This window comes from Microchirus variegatus, assembly GCF_963457635.1.
Source record: "Microchirus variegatus genome assembly, chromosome: 15".
Classification (NCBI taxonomy): domain Eukaryota; kingdom Metazoa; phylum Chordata; class Actinopteri; order Pleuronectiformes; family Soleidae; genus Microchirus; species Microchirus variegatus.
Genome location: NC_139816.1, coordinates 21,536,022 through 21,560,538, shown reverse-complemented (window position 1 = coordinate 21,560,538; position 24,517 = coordinate 21,536,022). Strand labels below are relative to the sequence as shown.

General features: G+C 39.5%; 1 protein-coding gene across 1 annotated transcript in view; it reads right to left on the bottom strand.

Annotated features, from left to right (window-relative positions):
* Positions 1 to 24,517, bottom strand: part of ar (androgen receptor) — a 43,275-nt gene that overhangs the window by 4,662 nt on the left and 14,096 nt on the right. The window contains exons 4-5 of the mRNA XM_083901601.1: positions 4,097 to 4,375; positions 2,203 to 2,347 (exon numbers count right to left, since the gene is read on the bottom strand). Of these exons, the coding sequence (XP_083757727.1) occupies positions 2,203 to 2,347; positions 4,097 to 4,375 (424 nt within the window). The remainder of the gene's footprint in view (positions 1 to 2,202; positions 2,348 to 4,096; positions 4,376 to 24,517) is intronic.

Sequence of the window (24,517 nt, the reverse complement as noted above, 5' to 3'; positions counted from 1 at the left end):
AAGAATAATCACAGGTTTCTTTTCAGAACTGTAGCCAGGCTGACACAGAGCCACATCTCTACTGAACCATCTATTCCTTTAACACTGAGCAGTAACCACTTTATGAACTTTTTTGTGAATAAAATCATCTTTTAGCACAAGAGCTTTAGAAGCACCAGGTTTACAGTTAGACAGGTTCTCCCCGTTTGTTTGTTTTTATTATGTGAATATTAATGGCCTGTTTGAAGATTATAATATCTATCTGATAGATTCCAGTTTGTTCATGTTAATGAAAATGCCTCATTACAAACAAAAGTCGATTGTGGAGTTCCACAGGGCTCAGTGCTTGTGTCTATACTTTATATGCTTCCTTTAGGGAACATTATTATAAAGCATCTAAAGTTATACTTAAAACTTGGGGTTAAAGCTTATAATAGACCCACAAAAATGTGCATTTGAAGTTTTGTGTAATCAATCCTGGCTTCGTATATAATACACTGTGTATTATACACACATGATTGTTGCAAGAATTAACCTCTTGTAAACAGTCTTGTAAATGTGTTTGTTTCTTGGTGTTGTATTAAATGTGTTGCTACTTGTCAGACCACACACATCCATACACCCCTGTGTTTTTTTGCTTTGTCAAAAACTTTGCAGCTATTTTGCATAATGATTGTGGCGTCACATTCAAGGACACTAAAAACAGCAAAGAGGGAAAGAAAACAACACACTAATGGTTCTCTCTTATTTAAAGTATCCACTTATGTCAACGTGGGTTACTATTCACTATTCAATCCCTTACTTAATTCTCATATTTCCTGACATTTGGATAGGTTGAATAACTACCATTTTTAAAGCTGTATTTATTCAGTGCAGCTTCGCAGTGCACAATTTCTCAATTGTTTTTGGGCCACTTAACAGAAGCCTCACTAATAAAATCTATGAAAATGTTCATCACTTGCTATTAGACAACCGGCACAAAACTCCATTTAGAAAATCAGTGATTTTTACAGCACAACACACAGGAGTTGTTGATCCACAGCTCCTTCCATTAGTAAGTTAAAAAGTGAAAATGTGTGACTGTGAATTTGTTGAATTTTTCATTCAAATTTACCAAATGAGGCAGCAGTAGACCAGCAGCTCCTGTGTCATCACAAGCTACAGCAAACAGATTTTCTCTATGTACTTTGGTGTGGAAGAATAAGCAGTTTACAAACTTCCATTCCCTTTCCGGAAAAGTCTGTTTAACAGCAAAATAAAGCTGCAAACATATTCTTAAGATATTATGGACATAAGCAAGGTGAATTTCTTCAGTGAGTGAGACGTCTGTCTGGATTGTTAATCTATTTTTCCTTATAAAAATAGCTTCATTTCTGCAATGTTGAGGCCATTACAACTGAACTGAATGAGCAGATGTTGCCCAGCAATAGTGCATTTTTGCCTTCCAGTGTGGAGTTTGCATGTTTGCCCCAGTGTGATTGTGAGAGCGAATGGTTGTTCATCTCGCTGTTTGTTTGTTGACTCTGCGATGGACTGGTGACCAGTCCAGGGTGTACCTCACCTTTCACCCTATGTCAGCTAGGAGTGGCTCTAGTGGCCCAGGTAATAATATATCAGTTATTTAAATTTTAGTCCAAATTCTTAGATTTATTTGCTCTATATTTCAGTGAATTTGGTTTGGTTGGGCCAGATGAACAATAGCCTTGTTAGCAAAAAAGAAAACTTACAATATCTGCTAGACACAGTTGATAAACATGTACCTTTTTTTCAAACCATTAATGTTACCCAATCATAAGACAGAATCCTCTGTTTCTTTTAACATTCATACAATATCTTCCATCAGCTCCACTCATCAGGGGCCATGACAGTTTGACGTGTGAAAACTAATGTTCCCCACTTTAATCTCAGAGTAACAAAAGAGTGGCTAAGGAGTAAATTAGATGACCAGTACCTGTGACTATATCTGCTTTACTTTTATAAAAGTCTGGATCTTTCTTTGTGTTTTGGGCAAAGGCAAGAAAGAAAATCACAGAGAGGTGGAGAGAGAGAGACAGATAAAGACAGAGCCGAGAGACTAGTGTGTGTGTGTGTATTGTGTGTGTGATAGCACCAGCCTCCTCACTGGGGTGATATGTATAATGAGGAGAACAGAATTTTGGTCACCCTCTGATAAAATCCTTTTAGAGATGATAATTGAAAAGAAGAATTCAGAGCAGCGCTTACTCATTGAACACAAGATCTGGGGCAAAGTAAAGCATCCTCCCGTTGACGTTCTTATAGGATCTCCATCCCAGAGCAAACACCATCACTCCCATCCACGAATGCTGAATGACAGTCATTTGGTCATCCACGTGGAGATTTCTAAATCCTGAGGAGAAAGAATACAAAGGACAAATATGTCTCACAAAACAGGATACTTTGTTACAAAAAAAACTACCCACAAGTCCATGTACAGCTCACCAGAGTATTCATTTTCAAAACAATTTCAGGAAGAAGTGATGAATGATTAAATCCAGAAGAAGCCAGTAATGCAACAAGATGGACGCCAACTGCTATAAAACCAACACTAACTGAGTGTACTAAGAAAAATGCATATTGGTCAGGCTCTATTTTAAAGAGCAGTGTTAATCTTTTACTTCATAAAAATAATAGCAGTCCACTCAATAGCAAACCTTACTGAAAGCAGGGGTGAGTTTGGACACTCTAAATCAGGGGTCACCAACGTGGTGCCCGCGGGCACCTGGTAGCCCGCAGGCAGCCAATACTGTGCCCGCGGGCTCACTTCACTTCACCTCACTTGCATGTATCCGTATGATCTCTCAGCAAAATATCTTTGATATTGTTTATAAAAACTGGTAATCGTTAGGAGTAAGCACTGGAATGAATGTGTATGCAGTTAAATGCATAATATTAATCATTTAAATGGTAAACAAACAAAAAAATATTATATGGTAGCCCTCCATATTATTTTTTACCCTTAAGGTAGCTCTCTGTCTCAAAAAGGTTGGTGACCCCTGCTCTAAATTGACCATAGGTGTGCATGTGACAGTGAGTGGTTGTTTGTCTCTGTATGTTGACTGTGCGATGGACTGCTGTGGGTGTGGCGGGTAAAGTGGAGAAAATAGTGAAAATGGACTGTGTGTACACCAGTGAGATAGAGAGTTAAGTGGGGAGTAAGAAGGAGGGAAAAGGTCAGTCTTGGTGGTAAAGGCAGTAAGCAGTGGGTCACAAATTCTAATATGCATTAATTTGAAACCACTTAACTGAGTGAGAAAATGAACAAACAAGACAGAAGACATTTCCAGTGTCAAACAGTAAGAGTGCAAATATTAGTCAACAATCTATGGAATGACTGTTACTCCAGCACTGACGACAAGAGGTGTCTAAAAATTGATTTGTGTAAAAATCATGATTCTTGATCCTCAAAGTTTCTAAATTGATTTTTTTTAATTAATTTTTTCAGTTTTGCTTGCTTCATTTCAAAAGAGCTGTGCCCTTACAGTATAGTAGAAAACAAAGGCTTCAGTTTTATGATTACAAGTGAGCCAAGGTGTGCCACACCCTCACATGACTTTGTCAAGTTATACCCAAAATACCTGTGTAAATTCATCTTAAATTAAATGTGGTTTTTTTTCTTGGATTAGGTTGTATTGCCTTTTTCCAAATATAAAAGCTACACAATCATGCACTTTACATGGAATCCATGATGAAAAAAATGGCAGAGTAGACCCTCAAATTAGCAGCTCTATGAAGTGAATCTGAATTTTAACTGACTCTTGACCCAGGAATCGGAATCAAATCATGAGATTGTGAAAGATTCACACCTCTACTGACTACACCTGGCTACATTCACAAACAAGACACTCTGACACGATTCAGACAAAAATACAATCAAATAAATGTCATATCAGCAGAGAATTTCAGAGCTTAAGGCTGAGAGCTGACATGTCTTAATAGACCATGGGTGAAACTCACAAAAAAGGAAAAAAAAAATGTTTTGTCCAGAACAATACAAGTGCTAGATGCGGAGCTGATATCAAAACTTGTTAAGATAATGTGGAGTTATTCAAAAATGATCTTATCAACGGTGCTAGAAATCCTACACTCTGTGTGTTACCTGGAAGTCCTTTTGCCCATTTGACCACTTTGACCAGCTGTCTCTCTCCCAGCTCATTCAGGCTGGTGAGCAGTGAAGCAGCACAATCCGGTTGACGATAGTCGTGTCCCGCATTCACCACCTCAGGCTCAATGGACTCCAGGATGTTGAGGAAGACGACCTGGGAGTTAAAGTTCAGGCTCGCTTTAGGTGAGATGTTCTGCATGACTTCAGCAGAGTCCTGCACAGGATGATCCTCTTCTGGGTTTTTCTGCTGTCCAATCTTCTTTAGCTTACGTGCTGTAAGACAAGAATCATAAACATTCCAACTTTAGCTGTGACATTTTACTTTTTTTTTTCAAAAGGTTAGCTACAAATCATCCACATTTTCAACTCTTTCAATAAAAGGGAATACAAGGGAAGTCAGAAATATTTAAATTTTTATGCACACTTTGAGCACTCCTGAGACATTTGACATGTCAGATTAACTTTCTAGCTGCTATGGAGGTGATGTGTCCTTGGGCAAGGCACTTAACCTCTTCTTCCCTGACCCTCTTTTTGGAGCCCCTGCTCGAAAATGACATGCCCAAACTAAATAGAGTAAATCTCTGCAGTTACAAGCTCTATGTAGATTATCTTGGTATCAAAATAAAGATAGCACTTGTGAGATTCCACCAGAGGTGTAAGTTTCACTGTAGATGCCACTGTGTCAGAGTAAATGTACATGGAACACAGCATAAATGAAGGATTTTTTTTCTCTCGCCTAAAAAAATATTGCATTTTAAAGCAAATATCACCTTCAAAATATGCAGTAGGAGCTTAAAAACACATGGAGGTCATATAACAACATGTAGACATGAGCTGTGCAAAGTCTGATGCTGCTGAAATAAAGCAGAGTGAAATTATAGAGGTTTTAGTAAAGAGATGTCTAGGCGTTCTCACTTTTGGCTCAGCTTGGCACCATCTGTGCCATTTGAGATTTCTTAGGTACCAAATTATTAAAAACCAATTTAATTTTATTTATATGTCACTACAGGTCTAAAAAGAACTTGTTTTGAAAAAAAAAGAAAGAAAAAGTTTGATAACTCTCTGTAAATGGATGCTCCCTGTGCGCTGTGTAATAACAACTTTGTGGCTCTGCAGCGTCTTCAGTTATGCAGCGCCATAGCTCTGGCTTACCTTGGTCAATTGGGGTGATTGACAGCTCGTTTTAAACCCCGGTCTCCAAATGCACGTCAATCCCTTCATTAGCGAGTCAAAAGGACATAAATGCATATGACGCATTTGTGCGGACATTCGCCCTTCTCTAATCAGAACGATCTAATGTCGCTCTGTAATGATCAATCAGACCGGGATTTGTTCCCAAAGCATGCCGGAAAGTGTAGTTCTTCATTAGAAGTGGTTTTGTTCCGGTGGAAATAATTTGTTTTGATAAACAGCAAAGGTAAGACAATATTTCTGGTTGTATTCCTTGAAAGTCAGTTGTTGTTTTGCTCTTATTTTGGGGCTGGATCCTTGAATCTTGGTCGTAAAGTGATAAAAAGGGTAACGCTGGAATCTGTAGATTCTCCGCTGTCCAGTCGACAAGTGTTTTTTTTGTTTACATAATCACGCTGACGCTTTTCATTGTGTGCGCTGTGACGTTTTTTTTTCCGCTCCTACTGTTTGATCAATCTGTGTTTTAACTGTGTTTCGTGAACATAAGAATGATTTATATGAGCTTTTAGCTGAGTTTCTGACCTTTCTGTGGGTATGCAGCATGTCTGTGTTTGTTAAAGTTAGATATGGTTTTATGTCGCTTTTGTCGCTGCGTCTGACGCTGCCCCCGATCCCAGGGGCAACCGTGAAGAAGAGGTTAAACCCACCTTGCAGACAGCTGTGCCAATAGCGTGTGACTGGGTATGAAAGATGTGTGATAGGAACATGTGCTGCATAGTGATGCGCGGGTCGGTTTTTTTTCCAACCCGCGGGTCCCGCATTTATTTAATCCTTTGACCCGCACCATCCCGCATGCACAACCGCATCACCCGCCCCACCCCGCCCCGCTGCTATTAAATACACGTTAAATATGTCATTGAACAAGGCTTTTATTCTGTCTGACAAATGTGCTTGAACACAGCCCATAGAGTGGCACTGGAAACGACAAATTAAAATCTTAATAAAAAAAATATATATAGCCTACGTATAAAAATAAACAATAAATAAATAAATAAACCATACAGCATGGAATCCATCGCCAGAAACAATGTCAAATGGCGGCAGATCTTGACAGCACAATTCAACACAGGCGTCGGTGACCTCAGATTTGACTAGCGTTACCGGTTACACTACTCTGAGACGCTTTTTAGACCCCCCACAAACATGTCGTGTCATGCTGGACGTACCCGTCTTGTGGCTCTCATGCTTGTATAGCGTATCACGTGAATTGCACTTCACGTAACCAATGCTGCTGTCGTCTACTGCACTAATTACCTCACAGAAATTGTCCCAAACATGAGATTTAGCAGCTGGTCCTTCTTTTCTTTTAACTTTGTATTCTCCCGACCGTAATCTTTCCCTCACTTCTTCCATCTTCCCCGCTTCTTTTGATACTGGTTTGTTGTGGCCGCTGCTTGGCGCTTTGGTGACGTCAGGTCGCAGGTGGATTTACAAGACATATTTAATCCTGCTCGTCTCCCCACCACGGCGTTCGAGCACCCATCATTAGCACACCAGCTAACCGTCCAGCTCGGCGTCCCACCACGGCGCTCCGAGCACAGAGTACTAACACACCAGTTAATTTCTCGGTTTTTCACAGTTAGCACACCAGCTAACAGCCTCGACTCCCTGCCTGCGCACCAACTCGCACGGAATGGAGGCTAAAATCCCTCACACCAGAGGGCACGGAGATTTCGAAGCCCGGCTCTGTCGCTGCGGGAATAAGATATCAAGTAAGGATCCACACCAGGTCTGCTCGAGCTGCCTGGGGCTGGAATACGCCCGGCTGGCTATCGATGTCCCCGGCTCCTGTCAAAGCTGCGCGGCGTTCCCCGCCAAGAGTCTCCGCAGACGGCTTGCGCACCAAGCTAGCCTGTCTGGCCGTGACCCATATCTCCCTTCTGACGGCGCCACCATCCAAGACAGAGAGGAGATGGAGGTCGCTGCGGCGGCACTGGGGGTTAACGTCAGCTGGGGCTCCCAGCTTGACTTAGCCACGGTTCCCCCGCCGGAGGAAGACGTCCTAGATTTGGACTATGGGGAGGATGATGATGTCGCTTCTGAACTCCTCATATCAGAGGATGAAGAAGAGGACGATTTATTCATTACTCCGGCCCGGGCTTCACAGCCCGCTGCCTCTGTCGCCTCTCGGGATCGTGTGAGAGTAGCACACCAGCTTCTCCCCTGCCTAGCTCGGACATGCTCGACGTGTGTAAACACGCTGCTGCCCGACTGGCTATCCCCTGGCCCGCTGTCATAGCCGAGACCACCAGATCCCGATACGAGGGGAAGAAATTGCCCCTGGCCAAGAGCGCAACGAGCAAACTCTCGTATTTTCACCCGCACCCAGAACGCATGGCGCTGTGGGCTTGGCCCCTGAGTGGCTCAATCTATCAGCTGTGGGACTCTCACAGCGTGTGATTTCCACTATACAAAGTGCTCAAGAGTGTTTGAGAGTTGGTGCCACAGGAACAGCCACGTTCCCTTTCAGTGTCCAGTGGGAGTGATTTTGTCATTTCTGCAGGACCTGATTGACAAACATAAAGCCTTCTCCACAATCAAAGTGTACTTGCCGGCTATCGCCGCCTGTCACGTGGGTTTTGGGGAGCAAACTGCGAGCCAGCACCTGCTGGTTTCATGAAGGGGGCACGCAGGCTCCTTCCCGTGTCCAGACCGCTGGTACGGCCATGGGATCTGGCTGTGGTTTTGGAGGGACTTAAAGGGCCCCCGTTTGAACCACTGGAGGAGGCAGACTTAAAGCACGTGTCTCTTAAGACTGTGTTACTGCTGGCTCTGGCTTCCGCTAAACGACATTCATGCAATTTCAGTGCATCCGTCAAGTGCTCAACTTTGAGGATGTGAGGATGATTTTGAAGCCCAACCTGGCTTTTGTGCCTAAGGTGGTTGGTTGATGTTCCCCTGTTGACCTTGTGGCCTTTCCTGCCTCACCAGGTGGGCGGTCATATTGTGTTGTGTCCAGTTTGTGCTGTGCGCACTTACATGGATGGGACAAAGGCTTTCAGGAGGAACGATCAGCTGTTCGTCTCCTGGGCTACTCCTCATAAGGGAAAACCTGTCACAAAGCAGCGCCTGTCCCACTGGGTGGTGGAGGCGATAGCTTTAGCCTATACGAGTCAGGGTTTGCAGCCGCCTGTGGGCCTGCGAGCGCATTCGACTCGGGGTTTGGCCGCATCCTGGGCCTTGTTCAGGGGGGTTTCTGTTCAGGACATTTGTGCTGCGGCGAGTTGGTCCTCGCCTCCCTCTCACTTTTGTTAGTTTCTATATGCTGGACGTTTCCGCTCCGTACTGTCCTCGTAGAGCAGAGCAGATGACCTTCCCTGTGGGTTGGTGGACGCTTGATAAGCTTGTCTGGCAATACGGGAGCTACGACATCCCATAGTGAGACATCTCACGAGATATTATGAAAGAGAACTTAAGGTTATTACCATAACCCCGGTTCTCTGAGTAATATGAGTGAGATGTCTCACTATACGACCCTTCTTGCTTGGGCGAGTGAGAAGAGGTGCTTATCTTGAATGACGTGGTCCCGTCCGCACACAGTATTTATGGTAGGTGGGACTACCTGTGGCAGACGGACACTTTCACCAGCCAATCAGGATTGGCGTAATGAGATTAATGCTTCTGAGGGCTGCAGCGGGGGCGTGCATCCCATAGTGAGACATTTCACTCATATTACTCAGAGAACGGGGGTTATGTTAATAACCTTAAGTTCTGTGTATTGAGTGAACTTTGTCTAATCCAACTTAGCAACCGTGTTTTCTCTGTTAGCCTGCTTAGTACTATTTACTAAAATAATGAATTGTGATGGCACTGTTATTTTTGACATTTCCTTTTTGTTAGGAAGCGATAAGGGTGGAACTGCCATTTATTTTAATTCCCCTTTTTCTCCTGTTTTTGTTAGTTCAGGGAGTTAGGTTTAGATTTTGTAATTGTTGTTCTTCTTTGTTTTCTCCCCCAGGGCAAGTTAGTTTTGTTGGAGAGGGTAGTTTCTTTTGTTTATTTTTGGCCTTGATTCACCCTGAAGACATGCTTCACTTATTTATCTGTTTTATTTGGTTGTGACTGTGCCTATCCCTAGAACGGGGCGTAACAACACACATACATACATATACAGGGTTAGGGGAATAACAATAATAAAGCAAAACAAAAACGACCAGGACACCCACAAAAAAAGACACACAAACATATTTGGCTGCTGAACTTTTGGGTGATGGTGATGTGCAATAAGTTACAGTCTGTGGCAGGCAGGTAAGGAAAGTTGCTCAGGCCCCTTGGCCCTGTCCAAGAAGGGCAGAAATGGCTCCCAAACAGATGGAAATGTACTTAAATAGTTGGTTCTCAATCTGGGTCTTTCCATCTGTAGGAAAGGGCCTATTATAGGCTGGTTATTTGAGTACTAGTTGAATATTTTGAACCAAAATCCAGTCAGTGAATGGCAGGACCAAAATGAGTGAGACAGGGCACCTTCTGACCTTCTCTAACACTCAAACCATCCATCAAACGTACACATTTAGAAATGACGTCATATCATTTCTGTTTCCCAGGAAGAATTTCAAAATGATGAATCTTAAATTGGACGTAGTGTCTAACTTGCTAACTTGATGGTGATAAAAATGTGAGGTTGAGAAAATGTATCTCTTAGCAGGTCAAAAGAGTCAAATCATCCAACTATGGAGTATCATGAATTGAAGCTATGCCCTCCTGTCTCCAGGTGTGATATTTACACCAGAGAGTTAAATGAAGTGTATACACAACAAAATGTTCAAACTGTTCAGCTAATTTGAATTGAATTCTTCCGTCGCTTACAACAGCTAATATCATGATTGCTAAAATAAAAAACAAAGAGTAGTTATACATACAATGGATATTTGTTCATGTTTTTATTGTCTTGGGCAATGTTGAGAATGAAACCTCTATAAGAAATGTTGCAGCTGTAGTAGTAGTTTTTCAAATCTTTTTTAGTGAAATATCAATTTTATCCAACAATACTCAATACTGATCTGCTAATAGCTTTAAGCATATTGAATCAAATTTCATTGGGATGAAATCTGTCATACCAGATGAGTCTCAGCTGGTGGAAGGGCCATTTATTATGTGTGTAGATGTGTCTTGCTATTATTGCTTTTCTATTTATTATTAATATCTGCTGGTGGACAGATCTGCAAATAACAGGTTTATCAATATATAACTCAGTTTCCTCCATAACCCATAAAGGGAGTGAAAGATAAAAAAAATTCCAAACATGGTAAATAATGAATCTATCTTTGCTCCAAGCAAAAACAAAGCTACCATTTCTTTCCTCGCAAAGCTGAAAATCATGAGGCAACTGCTTCATGTGACAACCTGCACTTACAAAACTACAGTAAATTGGAGCTGGCTCCTTGATTTGACTGCCATGTCTACCAACTGGATTAATTATATTCTGCTAAACAGACACCAGATACATTTTCCTTCTTTAGCAGTCTGGTTTGTTACTGCTGCTAACCATGAACTAGTGACTGTTCTCTGTTACAGAGCTGTGAACAGTTCTCCAGCGGCTCAGCCTGTTATTTCAGAGTGACAGAAGTGCTAGAGTGCGAGTGACAGACAAAATGACAAAATGATTACTATACTGAAAGTGCAGTGATGAACACTGAATATATTTTTCTTGTTGGAAGTGGGATGCTCAACAGAAAAAAAAAAAGCAACATTTTATGATTTAATTCTTTAATAATAATATCTGCCGTAAGGCAGTAAAAACCCACTAAGAATCAATATGAGCAAATATTATTTCTGTAATCCCATTTAATATTGTTGACTGGAAGAAGTGTTAATTGTAATGTGACTGCCGTCTCTCATTGAAACTACAGCCTGGCTTTCCAGCTCAGCCTGATAAATATTGAATTTCCAGTTATAGATACAAGCTAAGTCTCTCTCTGAAGGAGCAGGGCTGAGAGCCGCGTACACATCACACAGCAAGTCCTCACATTTCCATTTCTGATCCAGTAACAAACACTGGAAATATAAAATGGTTGATTAAAAATTCCTCTGTGGGATTCTCTACTGTCTATCACACAGACATGTATTTGCTGTTTGCAGAGATCAGCATAAATAGGTCGGGTTGAGCTAACCTTAAGATCTGTGTGCTTGAGTTGAAGGAATTTGGATTTAAATCTTTGTTACGCTCACATTACGTCCAGAGGAACAAATAATCAGTAGATACTGTCAACTGTTGTCATACACAGTCAGTCATTTGACCAGTGTATGTGTGTTTGTATCTTTGTGAGGGTTAGGGGACATGGGGGTTTTTCAGGGTTAATACCTGGTTTTAGGGTTAGGGTTATAATTGGGTTTAGGTCATGGTTAGGCACTTAATTGTGATGGTTAAGTTTAGGGTAAGGGGCTAGGATATTCATTATGTCTACGAGATGTCCTCACTGAGATATAAAAACAAGTTTGGGTGTGTGTGTGTTCCAGGTATTATTCATGTGGGGGACCTAAATCTGTTTACACAGTCATATTATGGGGACATTTTAAGGTATAAGACATGTTGCATGGTTAGGTTAAGGTTAGTGTTAGGCCAGTTATGGTTAGATTCAATCACAGGAAATCAATATGTCAATGTAATGTCCTCTGAAGTCATGGAAACAATTTGACTGTGTGAATCATGCAAAATAAAGCAATCTTGTGTCATTTCACCTTGTCTGCTCCAAGTCAGCTCAAAGTCTCAAACTTTCAAAAAAGGAATATTATTTGTAAATGACCTGCTGAATGGTGAGTGCAGATTTATCAAACCTTTTGATACCAGGAAATCCAAACATCGGAAGAAATCTTCCAAGGACACCCTCATTATATGAACACTGATATCTCATTTGAGTACCATTTACACTCCAAAAAACTCTCTGAGAAAAGTAAACTATGACATCTCTCCAGTGTGCGAAATATCCATTAATAATCGGGGGGGGGGGGGGGGGGGTCCCATCTCCCATTTGTTGCGTAATACTGTTTCACCACCCCAGGTGCCACGCTGCAGTATTGGCTATTTTCCCTGTCAGCCTTGTGTGGGCCTTTTCCACAGCGCCATTTGGAAAGCAATTCATTAAAGCATTAAAAATACAAAATTACAAATCAAATAATTTACATTTTGTCTGGTTATAAAGGATAAGAAAGCATGCAAAGTGTATTATGTATGTAGATCATATATGTAAAACTGAAATTACAAAGATCTTTAGGGGGAAAAAAACATGTTATTCAATTACACTGTAACATGTTTAAACTAGGGCTGAACCATTATGGCAAAAAATATTAGTCACAATTATTTTTGACTGATATTGAAATTATGATTAATAGACATGATATTCATTGATTTCAAAACTTGAGTATTCATTGAACCACCAAAACTCATCTTTAAATATAATTTAAAAGAACAGCCAGAAATACATTAGTAACAAGCAAAAAAAAAAATTATATTAAATTAAAATAATGATAGCAATTAAAAAAAAAAAAAAAAATCTACTTGCAATGCTGCACAACTTGCAAAAATGTGCAACAGGCAAAACACACTAATAGCCTCCGTTATTTCTTGATGTCTGTGGACGTGGTGTGATATGGGGCATTGTAGAGTGTTCTTAATAGAGGACTGTGTTGCAGTGGCGCTGACTGACGAGCTTTATCGCCTGGTCATAGACCACTTTATGACTGAACTTTAAGTGATTGAATAAGCTGGTGGTGTTGCCTTGAAGAGCAGACACGACAGCCCGAGAAACTTTGCAAACAATTTCCTTTTGCTTTTAGGAGTGGGAGGAAACAGGAGAATATGCAAAATCCATGGCAGGGTTTGAGGCAATGAACCGGCTGACAACCAGCAGTGTACAGAAGATGCTTCCTGTTGAGATGTTGCAACATCGAGGACGTGCTGTTGTGGAAAGCTAATTCTATTTTACAATAAACACACTGTACTGTATTTTTTTTCTAGGTTTAGTTGAAAAGTTTTCTAGGTTTAGTTGTAGGTAGTAGTCGTCCCATACTTTTGACTTTTTTGTCATTTCTTATGCTGTGTATCTTTCCCCTTGCTTCTTACTACCTCCGTCCATGCTTCAGGTACAGGTAGCAGCGTAACTTACTTCTTACATGATCACATTGATAACCAATAACGGACATTAAGTGAGCACATTGAGTAACTGGTACCCTAACCCTTAAGATGTGAGCATCTGCTGATCAGCTACAGTATACTCAGGGTGATAGACTTTTTATGGGCAGTAATTCAGCATGTAATCCCTACAGATCAGTGTAGGGATTACAATGGGATCAACATTTAATTCAAGCAATTGAATATCATACATACAATGGTAACACTTTCTTTTAAAGTCCCCTAATTAACAAGTATTTATCTGGTAAACTCATGGTAACACAAATGTATTACTAGGTAATTACCAATGGTAATAAGAAAGTAAATACAATGAAATTATGGCCAAATTACTGGGTATTTACCTGGTAACTATAGTAAATTATAGTGTGTTATTGCGTAATTACTGCGGGTAATAGGACGATAAGTTCAATGAAACTATGGCTAAAATGTTGGGTATTTACCTGGTAACTATATGGGAAATTTCAGTGTATTATTGGGTTACAAGCTGGTCAAAGCAGGTAGCTACAGTCCCCTAATTACTAGCTATTTACCAAGTAAATATATGGTAACAAAAATAATAGTATAAATCAATCAATGAATCTTTATTTGTATAGCCCACAGTTTACAAAACATAGTTTGTCTCACGGGACTTTACAGGGTTGGTAACATCCTCTGTCCTTAGACCTTCGACCAGGGTAAGGAAAAACTACCAGGGAAAAAGGGAAGAAACCTTAGGGAGAACCACAGGTGAGGGATCCACTGCCAGGATCCATCTGGATCACTCAGTAAATAGCGAATCTGCAGCAGAAATACTAGGTATTCATCTGGAAAATGATATTGTGTTATTGGAAAATTACCACTGGTATAAGCAGGTAAGAATTTCCCTGTATGTATGGTAGATTAAGATGTAGATACCTTCCCTTTGCCATGAATAAGCAACTTTGTAACTATATGGTTGTGTGTATATATATACAGTATAAAGTGTGTGCATGCAGAGAAAGCATATTTGTGTTTTGAAACGTGTACTGTACTGTACATTTACTAGCATCTGTTTCTCTTATCCGGCATAACATTAAAATGTAATGGATTTGTTTTTAATTATAAGAGTTTCTTGTTTCTTGACCTCCATAGAATAAGTTACTTGTAATAATCCATTAAAAGCACAATTTACCTCATATCATGTGAAACCTATTCTCTGTGTTCTTTGGTGCAATTTTTTTTCTGCCTTGGGCAAGACACTTACCCCACGTTGCTCCTGACGGCTGTGTCGACAGCCTGTGAATGTGTATGGAAGATGAGTGACAGAAAATGCACTGCACATAGATGCGCTGTATGAAAGTGTGAGTTAATGGGTGAATGGCAAAACTGTCGTGTAAAGCAGCTTTGATTGGTCATCAAGACTAGAAATGTGTTATATAAATACAAACCATTTACCATATAACTATGAAGCTTGGTTCAGCACATCTTCCTCACATTGCCAATTTTTTCTGCTTCTGCAGATCACACTTTGGTTTCCAGGTTGTAGTTGTCATTACATCATTAGCTCAACAATGTAAATCTCTGAGGTGTGGGAGAGTGTTGCATCTGACAAAGGAGAAGGAAGTGAGGGGAGACTGGATTCACACCATCACTCCCAAACTCAGTTTTTTATCCATGCAGTCAGCTAGTTTGCTAAAAAAAAAAATGGCATTAAAGCATTTTGCATTAAAGACAAGATCATTGTGATTTTGAGACATGAATTTATGAATACTAACATAATACTTCTTTACTATTGGGTTCCTTATACCAGTGCAATAATGCGGGTAGCGTCATCCTTAAGATCAGCAAGTGTATAATCACGTAAAAATAATGATTGTGTGACCATAGAATCACCCTTTAATATGAACTTAAGGTAATGTCCTTCCTTAACAGAGACTGTCATCTTGAATTGACATGTTTTTACAGCAGCCTGAAAAGACATGCCTTTGGTGTTCTCACGTAGGAGCTTATTACACTAACAACAATGAACAACAAAGGAAGAAGAAATGGCAGAGGAAGTGGAAGAGTGGAGAGAGTTTATTTTTTGAGACCAAATTTGTGAAGAGTCAAATGACCTTGGCATCTAGTCTGGTCAAAAAGGTACGGATCTAGAATTAAAAAAGTGTTCAGTAGCAGTAAAGTAAGTAAGTAAACAAAGTAAGTGGTTGTTTTTAAATTGAAATACTCCACACTAAAAATAGATATATGATAGCAAAATAAATCAATTCATATAAAAAATAGACTGAAATAAATATAAAATCAAGTAAATAATAATGTGGACTTAACAAACGTACACATATAATGCAATGTTGAATGTTATATATTGAATAATGTGATGAATACTATTTATTTCTATTTTATTTCTATTACTATTATAAAAATATTACTGTGCCTCGACCACATGTGCTGTGTTTAAAAGAAGAGCCGTGTGAATGGGTGAATGGAAAAACTGTAGTCTAAAAGCAGCTTGGAGTGGTCATGAAGACTAGAAAAGCGCAATATAAATACCATATAAGACCATTTAAGTCAGGGCTCCAGACTGACCTTTTTCATTTTACTGCCGTTTTGTCATTTCCCATATATAGTCAAATCTATCCATGTACATATATATATATATCATTATAAAGCCGAAATTGCACAATGGAATTATGAGGTCAGTGTGAGGGTTGATCAGAGCCATCACAATGGTGGCACCAATTTTCACCATAATTTTGATGGTTGGAGGAACGATGTGTGAGATGTGGCAAATTTCAGTCATGTGAGTTGGCCATAATAACACAAGCTATGACATCATCGGGGAGTGTGGTTTGTTTTGTTAACAGCTCTACTACTCTCAGCTCAGACGCCCATCCACTTCTCTACCTGTTAAGAACTGCATGCGAGTGGCAAGAACATGCACAGCTGCAGGCAGACATTTATGGTGTGATGTTTTGTCAAGTTAATGTTGGTTAGCAACACTTAAGAGCTGCAGGAGAAACTTCTGAGGCGTGGTAGAATTTAAGTACAGAGGGATGGTGAATACCTAAAAACCAAGTTCAAGTTCCTCATCAGAAAATGATTTTGGTAGGAGTTGAAATTGCCTATTACAATGTAAAAACAGCCCCACGAGAAATAAGCCAAATACAATAGTAAGCTATTTTATGCTTGGCTAGTTTACCTAAAAACCAGCTTGTAAATATCACATGTCACATTCAGGAAAACACTAATATATATATATATATATATTTTTTTTTTTTTTTTTTTTTTAAGCAAAACATTAAGCAATTTCACAGAAATTATTTTACTTTCCTTTTTTTTTTTCTTAAATAAAGGTTTCCAGTATTTACAGATATTTAGTATGGATATTTATTTGTTTGTTTATTAGAATTGTTCAGCCAAAGCTGGGCATTTTTCTTTGGTCTCACCATGAGCTATATACCTATACATAAATAGTAACCAAAAATCATAATAGAAGAACTGTTTAGCTTGTTGGGCCCTAACAGTGTGGCTGTAATCCATTGTTCTGTCAAAGGCCTGGTTGCAAAACAAAAGCCTGATTTTGAGTTTAACAAATCCTCCATTTTGTAACACTCCTTGTTTTATGACTGGAGACTCTCCGTTGGGGGGCAGAATCCTTTAAGTCTCATTGGCCGTCTCCAGCTTCCATTCAATTCAATTTCTTCTCTCTCTTCTCCTGGTTGCTCTTTGGTTGCTCTTTTTCCTGTGGTCTTGGTTCCTCTCTTGCTGGTTCTCTGCCCTCGGGCCGGGGCCCCCGTGGCTCCGGCCATGCCCTCCGGCATGCGCCGCTCCCGTGCAGCACGAACGATCGTGATAACCACGTTTGTTTGTTTACGTTGCGCTCCGCAGGTATCTTCCCCTGCTGTGAGAGAGCAGGCAGATCACGTGGTGAGATAATGGCTGTTTAAACGTTATTTAAACAGACTGGCCTGGCTTCGCCTGCGTCAAGTCTGTGTGGTTTAAGCTGCCACCAACTTACGTTACACACGATTCTGTTTTTCAGTCACAGAACACCCTGATCTCTCTCTCCCTTATTCACTCTTTCTCTCTCAATTTACTTCATGAATGAAAGTTCTCACAGACGTCATCTTGAGTCGAACACGCGCTCCTACAGCCATGTTGTTGCGTGTTCCGTCTAAGATCTGCAGCCTGATGTTAATGTGTTTTGGCACCATCTTCGGCCGAGGCGTGCGTTACAGTCACAGCTACAGCTACTGTGCATGCTCCTCCCACCAATTTGGTCCCAAAAGGGGAGTGACCATCAACCGCGTCACTCCCTTCTCTTATCTTATCTCTTCCTGTTCACTAACACACACACACACTGGTGTTTATGTTGTATATAGTTTGTGTGAATTTAGCTTTAGCAAGTAGGATTTAATAATGTTCATTGACTTAGATCATTCAATTAGCCTTGGATACTTAATGTTGATGAATCCAATTGTTTAATTTATTCTTGTTATTTGATATAATAAATTGTTACTTTTGTTCACTTAAAGGAACGGTCTGTGTCTTTTGTACATGAATGTTGTGACAAACGGGGGTTGAGAAAGTCAGTGCTCGGATTCATACCTTCATTATTGTTCAATTAGGAAATCTTTGATTTAGTCAATTACTTTTAAAAACCATATCAAACGACTCAAAAAAAACAGTAAGCTGTCATGAACAAAACTTTGGCCACCAGGCCCATAGCTCGTGGAGACTTGAGGTGCCACGCAGGTGCACTACTTTTGGACGGTCCACATTTTCAGTTCATTGGAACTACATATTGGAATGCTTTACCGCTTGACATAAGACACTCACAATCATATGTCTCCTTCAAATTCCGACTGAAAAACTGGATGAAGGAAAACCAGAGCTGTCTTCATCAGTAGATTGTCCACATAGTGTTGTTTCTGCCTTTTGTTTTTGTTTTATCTTCTGTTAAATTTGTTACCTGCCTAGGAAATACAGAAGTAAATTAGCATTGTTGCTATAATCTGGCATATTTACATCCTCAATTGTTGAAGATGTTCATTAATATGCATTGTCCCTATCAAATGAAAATTAAATAAATAAATAAATAAAGATTGCAATATTTCATGGTGTGAAACTGTATCAATTCATTAAAGTGCTGAATGAATTATGTCAATAATTTCGACTTGGTTTTCTGACAGTGGTTTTGTGTTGTATTTTAGTCTCTGAAATTCTGCCATTTTACGCTTTCCTCTTCCTTCCACTTGTCTCACCAGACAAATAAAACTGTCTTTTGTTTATTCATGTAACAATGTTATTTACACTATACTTATATATATATGTGTGTGCATTTTTCTCAAAATATACTATTTTATCATCAACAATATCATCACCCTGTATTATGGATTTTTATTGCATTGCCAGATTCTTGCCAATACACACCCCTATTGAGGATTTAAAATACTTCATTCAATACAACCTCTCTCCCTCCTCTCTCCTCATTATTTTAAAATGGAAAAAACACATCCTCCAAAATCGTCTTCTCTCGGCTTCTCCCTTTAGGGGTCACCAACACAGATCATTTGCCTCCATCTTGTCCTCTCCCCTGTGTCCTCAACTGTGATACGCGTTCTCTTGATCCACAAAGACACAGTGCAACTCCTTCTGGTCTTCTCTATACTTCTCCATCAGCAGATATTACATCTGTGGTGCTCTTTCTTGTCATGAACTCATACTGCTTCTCGCTGATCTTCACTTCTTTCCTTAACCAAGCTTCAACAACTCTGCTAACTCTGAGTGTGGATCTGTCAGAGATTTCTTCATCTTAGTTTGAGATGAGTTTTTAAGTGAAGCCAAGTGCATGTTCACAGTGTAAACTGTTGGCTTTTTATTTCTCTTTATAACATTGTATTGTAACAGCCTTTTTTTTATATGAAGTGCCTTGAGATAATTGATTTGGTGCGATTAAAAACAAACTTGATTTGGGTTTCAAATTGGCAGGAGTTTAGTCTCACTCTACTGGGGCTGAAGACAAGTCCTGTGATAATCGTCATTCACATGTTCTGCCTGTTCAGCTTCACATCACATCTGCCTGGGTTTTTGTGTTAAATTGCTATCAGTGCTAATGCTGGTCTGTGCTGGTGTTGCTTCTGGTGCATTAAGCCACACCTCCACCCCAGTATCCACCTGCAGGCTGCAACTGGAGGGGGATTAAGATGTTTACTCTTCACTCCCTAATATTTCAATGCAAACATGCCATAGTTAGAACGGCAAAACTAAATCACTTGTATTGTGATTCAATAAACATTGTAACATTCAAAACATTTTCTGACTGAACTCTGTTCATGTCTTGATTTGTTATTTTGGTCTGTTGCTCTGTTAAATGTGATGTTTGGTTTGTAAGCTGCTGAACTTGCTTCTGTACATGTGACACCTACTACATCGTCTGACCTTGGAGAGGGATCCCTCGTCTGTGGCTCTTCCTGGTTTTCTCCCATTACAAGGGTTTTTTAGAGTTTTTCCTTACTTGATGTGAGGGTCAAAGGATAGAGGGTGTCACTTGCTGTACAGACTGCAAAGCCCTCCTAGCAAATAGTGTTTTTGATATCGAACTACATACTGTAAATACAATTGACTTCACTTAGTGCACCCATTGCCACTCAACAACAGCAGGGATGCCAGCAGTGTCACTGAAAAACAGTGAGCTGCAACAATGGGTCAGAAATAAAAAGTCTTATAAATGGGTCAATGACAGGACGTGCATATTTTTGTGTCCGAGTCCATTATTTAAAAACAACAACAACATAATTTAATATTTTCATGACATCTATCACTTTATTCTATAAAACCTATTCATTTTCATAATTTTTTTAGTAAATTTAAATAATTATATTCTTTTATGTGTTTGCTTCTCAAACCTAGAAAACTATTAAAAATGTTATTTTAATAATGATCAATTCAAAATAAAATACTGTCATTATTGTATGTTTGAAGTCTTTTGAATAATGTTTTTTCCCTAATATCAATAGTTTTAAAGCTGCTAAAATAACTGCAAAACTTTTGTCCAGCAATTTACATTTCCTAAATATCAGGGTGGTGCAACCATAAACATTGGACTGTATTTTGAAGTCAAGACACAACAGCTGTAAACTAAATGTTGCATCAGCCAGAGGAACCTCAGAGAACCTTGGGACTAACCTAAAAGGTTTGTAGATCTCTGTCAAATACTGGAAAAAATAACTACTTTATGTAGGTTGGTACACTTGTACACCATGTCAGGTGGTACAACCAATGTTAAACTAGAAAAAAGTGTTCTGTGTGAACTTCATAACAAGGGCAGAAAATAATGCTTGCATCCAAACTGAAGCTGTTTAATTTGAGTTTAGTTGCAATTGTCAGGTGGTGCAACTGTTAATCAGGTGGCACAACTGCAAGGAATGTCACTATATAATGCTGTTCAAAGCAAAAATGATTTCACACTGTAAATCATTTTGCATGATAATTTGTACATTTTAGATGCTATTATCACTATCAGAATTAGCATGACACAGGGCGAGCATTAACAATGATCCAGCTGCAAGGGAAGCATATCTTGCAAAAAGAAAAGAGAGGTAATACATCTAGACACAACAGTGACATTTACAGTTGTAGAACTTTCCAGCAGGTGAAACTGTATGTATTAGATATTATTATTATTATTATTATTAAGTCCTTGGAGCATGCACAGTTCGTAATCAAAGCGCAGTTGTCATCAAAGCACAAACCTCTGTTTTCCTTTCTTTTAACTGTAACTGATCGTCAGAACCTCTACGCTTTGTCGGTTTACAACCTATTCATTTAGTGTATTAAGTAATGTGAGGAATAACATTTTGTAAATGACACTCGAGTTGTCTGCCGTACTTGTTCTTTGCTTTGATGACAACTGTGCTTTGATTACGAACTATGCATGCTCCATGGTCTTAATCATAACATCTAACACATACAGTTTCACCTGCTGGAAAGTTCTACAACAGTTATTATTATTATTACAGGATTCCCCCCAGTGGATTATATCACTTGGCGAATTTACTTGCCCCCCCGCCAGGCTAAGAGTTACTTGTTTATTTATTTTAAATAAATTTTTTTATACACCACAGATTTTTCTAAACCAGGGAACAAGGGCGCTGCGCCCCCATGTAATTGGCGAGCGCTCCCATGTCCAGGTGCTGATTGAAACTCAAGTCATACTATCAAATACGTCATTATTACGGTTACATTGTTCTTGTCAATAAAGATGATATATTTAGGGATTATTTTAGACTCTTTGCGCTAAAGCGAAACTTGGCTGCATACAGAACAGATTATGAACTCCCCGTGACATTGACTTCACACCAGAGAACATTATCTCTCTTTGAGCAGTTAACTGAAGAGATCAGTGCATCAGATGCATCCGTTATTCCCTTAATTGCAGCGCTAAAGTGTCTTCTACACAAAGATTGAGACCACAGAGTGAAAACAATGAAAAGTGCGCTCTGCTCTTAAGAGTCTGTCACAACGTTTTATTAACATCTACCCGGATATCCTGCACTTCATCGCGACTGTACTCGATCCTTGTGTTTTTGATGGGTTAGGGTTAGGTTGAACTGATGTCTAGAACACATGTTACTATTTGAAATGTAAATGCATTTTTCAGCATGCCATAACTAATGTTGTCAGGTGGTGCAAGCAATATTTGTCAGGGGGTGCAACAAATTTAAACCAATAAATGATAAGTTAAAGTGACCAAATGGTGCATTAATATAATGTGTGTCTTTAAATGTAAAATTGGATGTTAACAATGCTCAAAACCTGACCTACAGAATGCAAAAATCTTAAATTACTGTAAAAATAACCCCCAAAATGATAAAAAATAATAACGTTCATCTAATGTAGACACCTTAAGAGATAGTTGCCAAATAATTAATTTTAAAATACATTTTTATGTTTAGTTGTGCCACCTGACATTTTTTCATCGTGAAGTTAAAAATACTGTTAAAAATTAATTAAAACAGAATAGTAATTCAATATATGGGACATGTTCAAACACATTGTTCTGGACTAAAATATATGCATTACATCTACATTGAAAATACTTTTTAAAAATAAACTTTAGAAGCTTTATTTGTGACCTGCCACAGACCAAAGGGGAACAAGTCGGCCCAGCGCAAAACGAGAAAAAATAGGAAAAAGTTTTTTTTTTCAAAATGATGGATTTCCGTTTTTTCAAAATTACACATGTTGAAGTTTTGAAGAAGCCACTTCATGCTTCAAATCACAGTATTGTGGGTCTTAAAACCATACACTTTGTTTTTGAATTAGGGTTGTTTTATCAGCGATCGTGGAGTCCTTGTGAGGGTGTGGTGATACCGCAGTAAATTAACATACTGAGTTTTGTTTTTGTTCATTCAATGGCTTTTGTTGTTTTTGGCCAATCAGCTGCATGTTAAGGAGGCGGCACATGGCTACTTATGCAGCAGCCACGAAATGGACCAGAAGAAACGCATTGCAGAGGAGCTCAATCGTGGCTGTTGCAGCGCTAATGTTTGGCAGTACTTCTTCACAAGGATAGATGCTTCTGGTCATGCTGATGCCGCCGATCTAACTTCTGAAGCGTCTAAATTCTGAATCCGAACCAGAAGATGACATTGAAGAAATCGACAGGAGTGAATATCTACGGTGACATTTGAAGATAAAGAAAAAGAAATTGAAAAGATCCGTAATTTTGAGTGCAAATGCCATCGAAGAAGAAAGGAGAATTCTCTGTGCGAGACACAGTCCTGTAGCCGCAAACTTTCTCCTGAGCTTATATACAACATACGAATGGATTCTCTGGCCCAAAAGAGAGTGGCAGGACATGCGAATAATTGGACATTTGGAGGCGAACAGACGTACAGTGCTTACTTCTGAGACGACGACATCCACCAAGAAGCCTGCGACGAAAAGGAAGCAAGCCCGGACCTCTTATCTGATCGGAGGCACTGAAGTCTGCCAGAACACCTTTCTGTTCCTTATGGGGTGAGTTTTCATTAACGTTGTTAATCTATGTTATGTTAGTGTTCATTCAAAGTCACATCTCTGCTGAAAAAAACAGCTTAGACCAGCTTAGGATGGTTGATGGTCTTAGCTGGTCTTAGGCTGGTTTAGTTGGTTTACCAAGCTGGACAAGCTGGCCAGGCTGGTGTGTCGGTCGCTGGCCAGCTGGTATGGCTGGTCACCCAGTCAGGCTAAGCTGGTGTCAACCTGCCTGACCAGCAAAACCCGGCTGGTAGGCTGGAGTCAGCTGGTCTGTCCAGCTGACAAGCTAGACAGACCAGCAAAACCCGGATGGTAAGCTGGGCAAGCTGGTTGGATGGCCAGCCTCTTAGACTGACCAGGCTGGACTGGGCAAGCATGGCTCATAATTGTCATGATATGTATAAATAAAACATCCTGATATGTATATGTATATGTATATATATATATATATGTATATATAAAACCTACAAAAATATATCAAAACAATAATAGTCCCTCTTTCCCATGAAGAGGCAAAGGCAGGTTGAGAAAATGAATTCATGAACTATTGTTTTTAGAGGATTTACATGGACTGTCCTAATACCTGTGATCCATTCAAATAAGGGGGTGTGTTTCGGCGTTGATGGCAGACTAAGCGCAGTGTTGGGAAGGCTGTATATTATGTATGTATGTGTATATTACATACATGTTATTTATATATATATATATATATATATATATTTTCTGTCATTTTATGGAGCAAAGAATTTCTTTTTCCGTTTGTTTCAGATCAATCGCGCTTTGTCACCAACACTCTGACAGAGTGGCAACTGGCAGAGCTTATAGTAATATTTATATTTTCCCTGATCCACAGCATATCAATTCTGCACTACTCATAGTGATCATTTGGATAGTTATGGAGTTGACTGCATTCCTTTTTTGTATAAATTCTTATGAAATATAATTTCCTTCTTTTTTTTTCAATTGGTGGGCTGCACACATTTTACATGTTTATTGTAATGATAGACCCTCAATCAATTTGTGGCTTCTTAGGTCAGTTCAGATCTGAATCCCTTTTTTAATTGTTTTCTGTAATGTGAGCTTTATGCCATAACCATTAAGACTTAAACAAAAAAAGT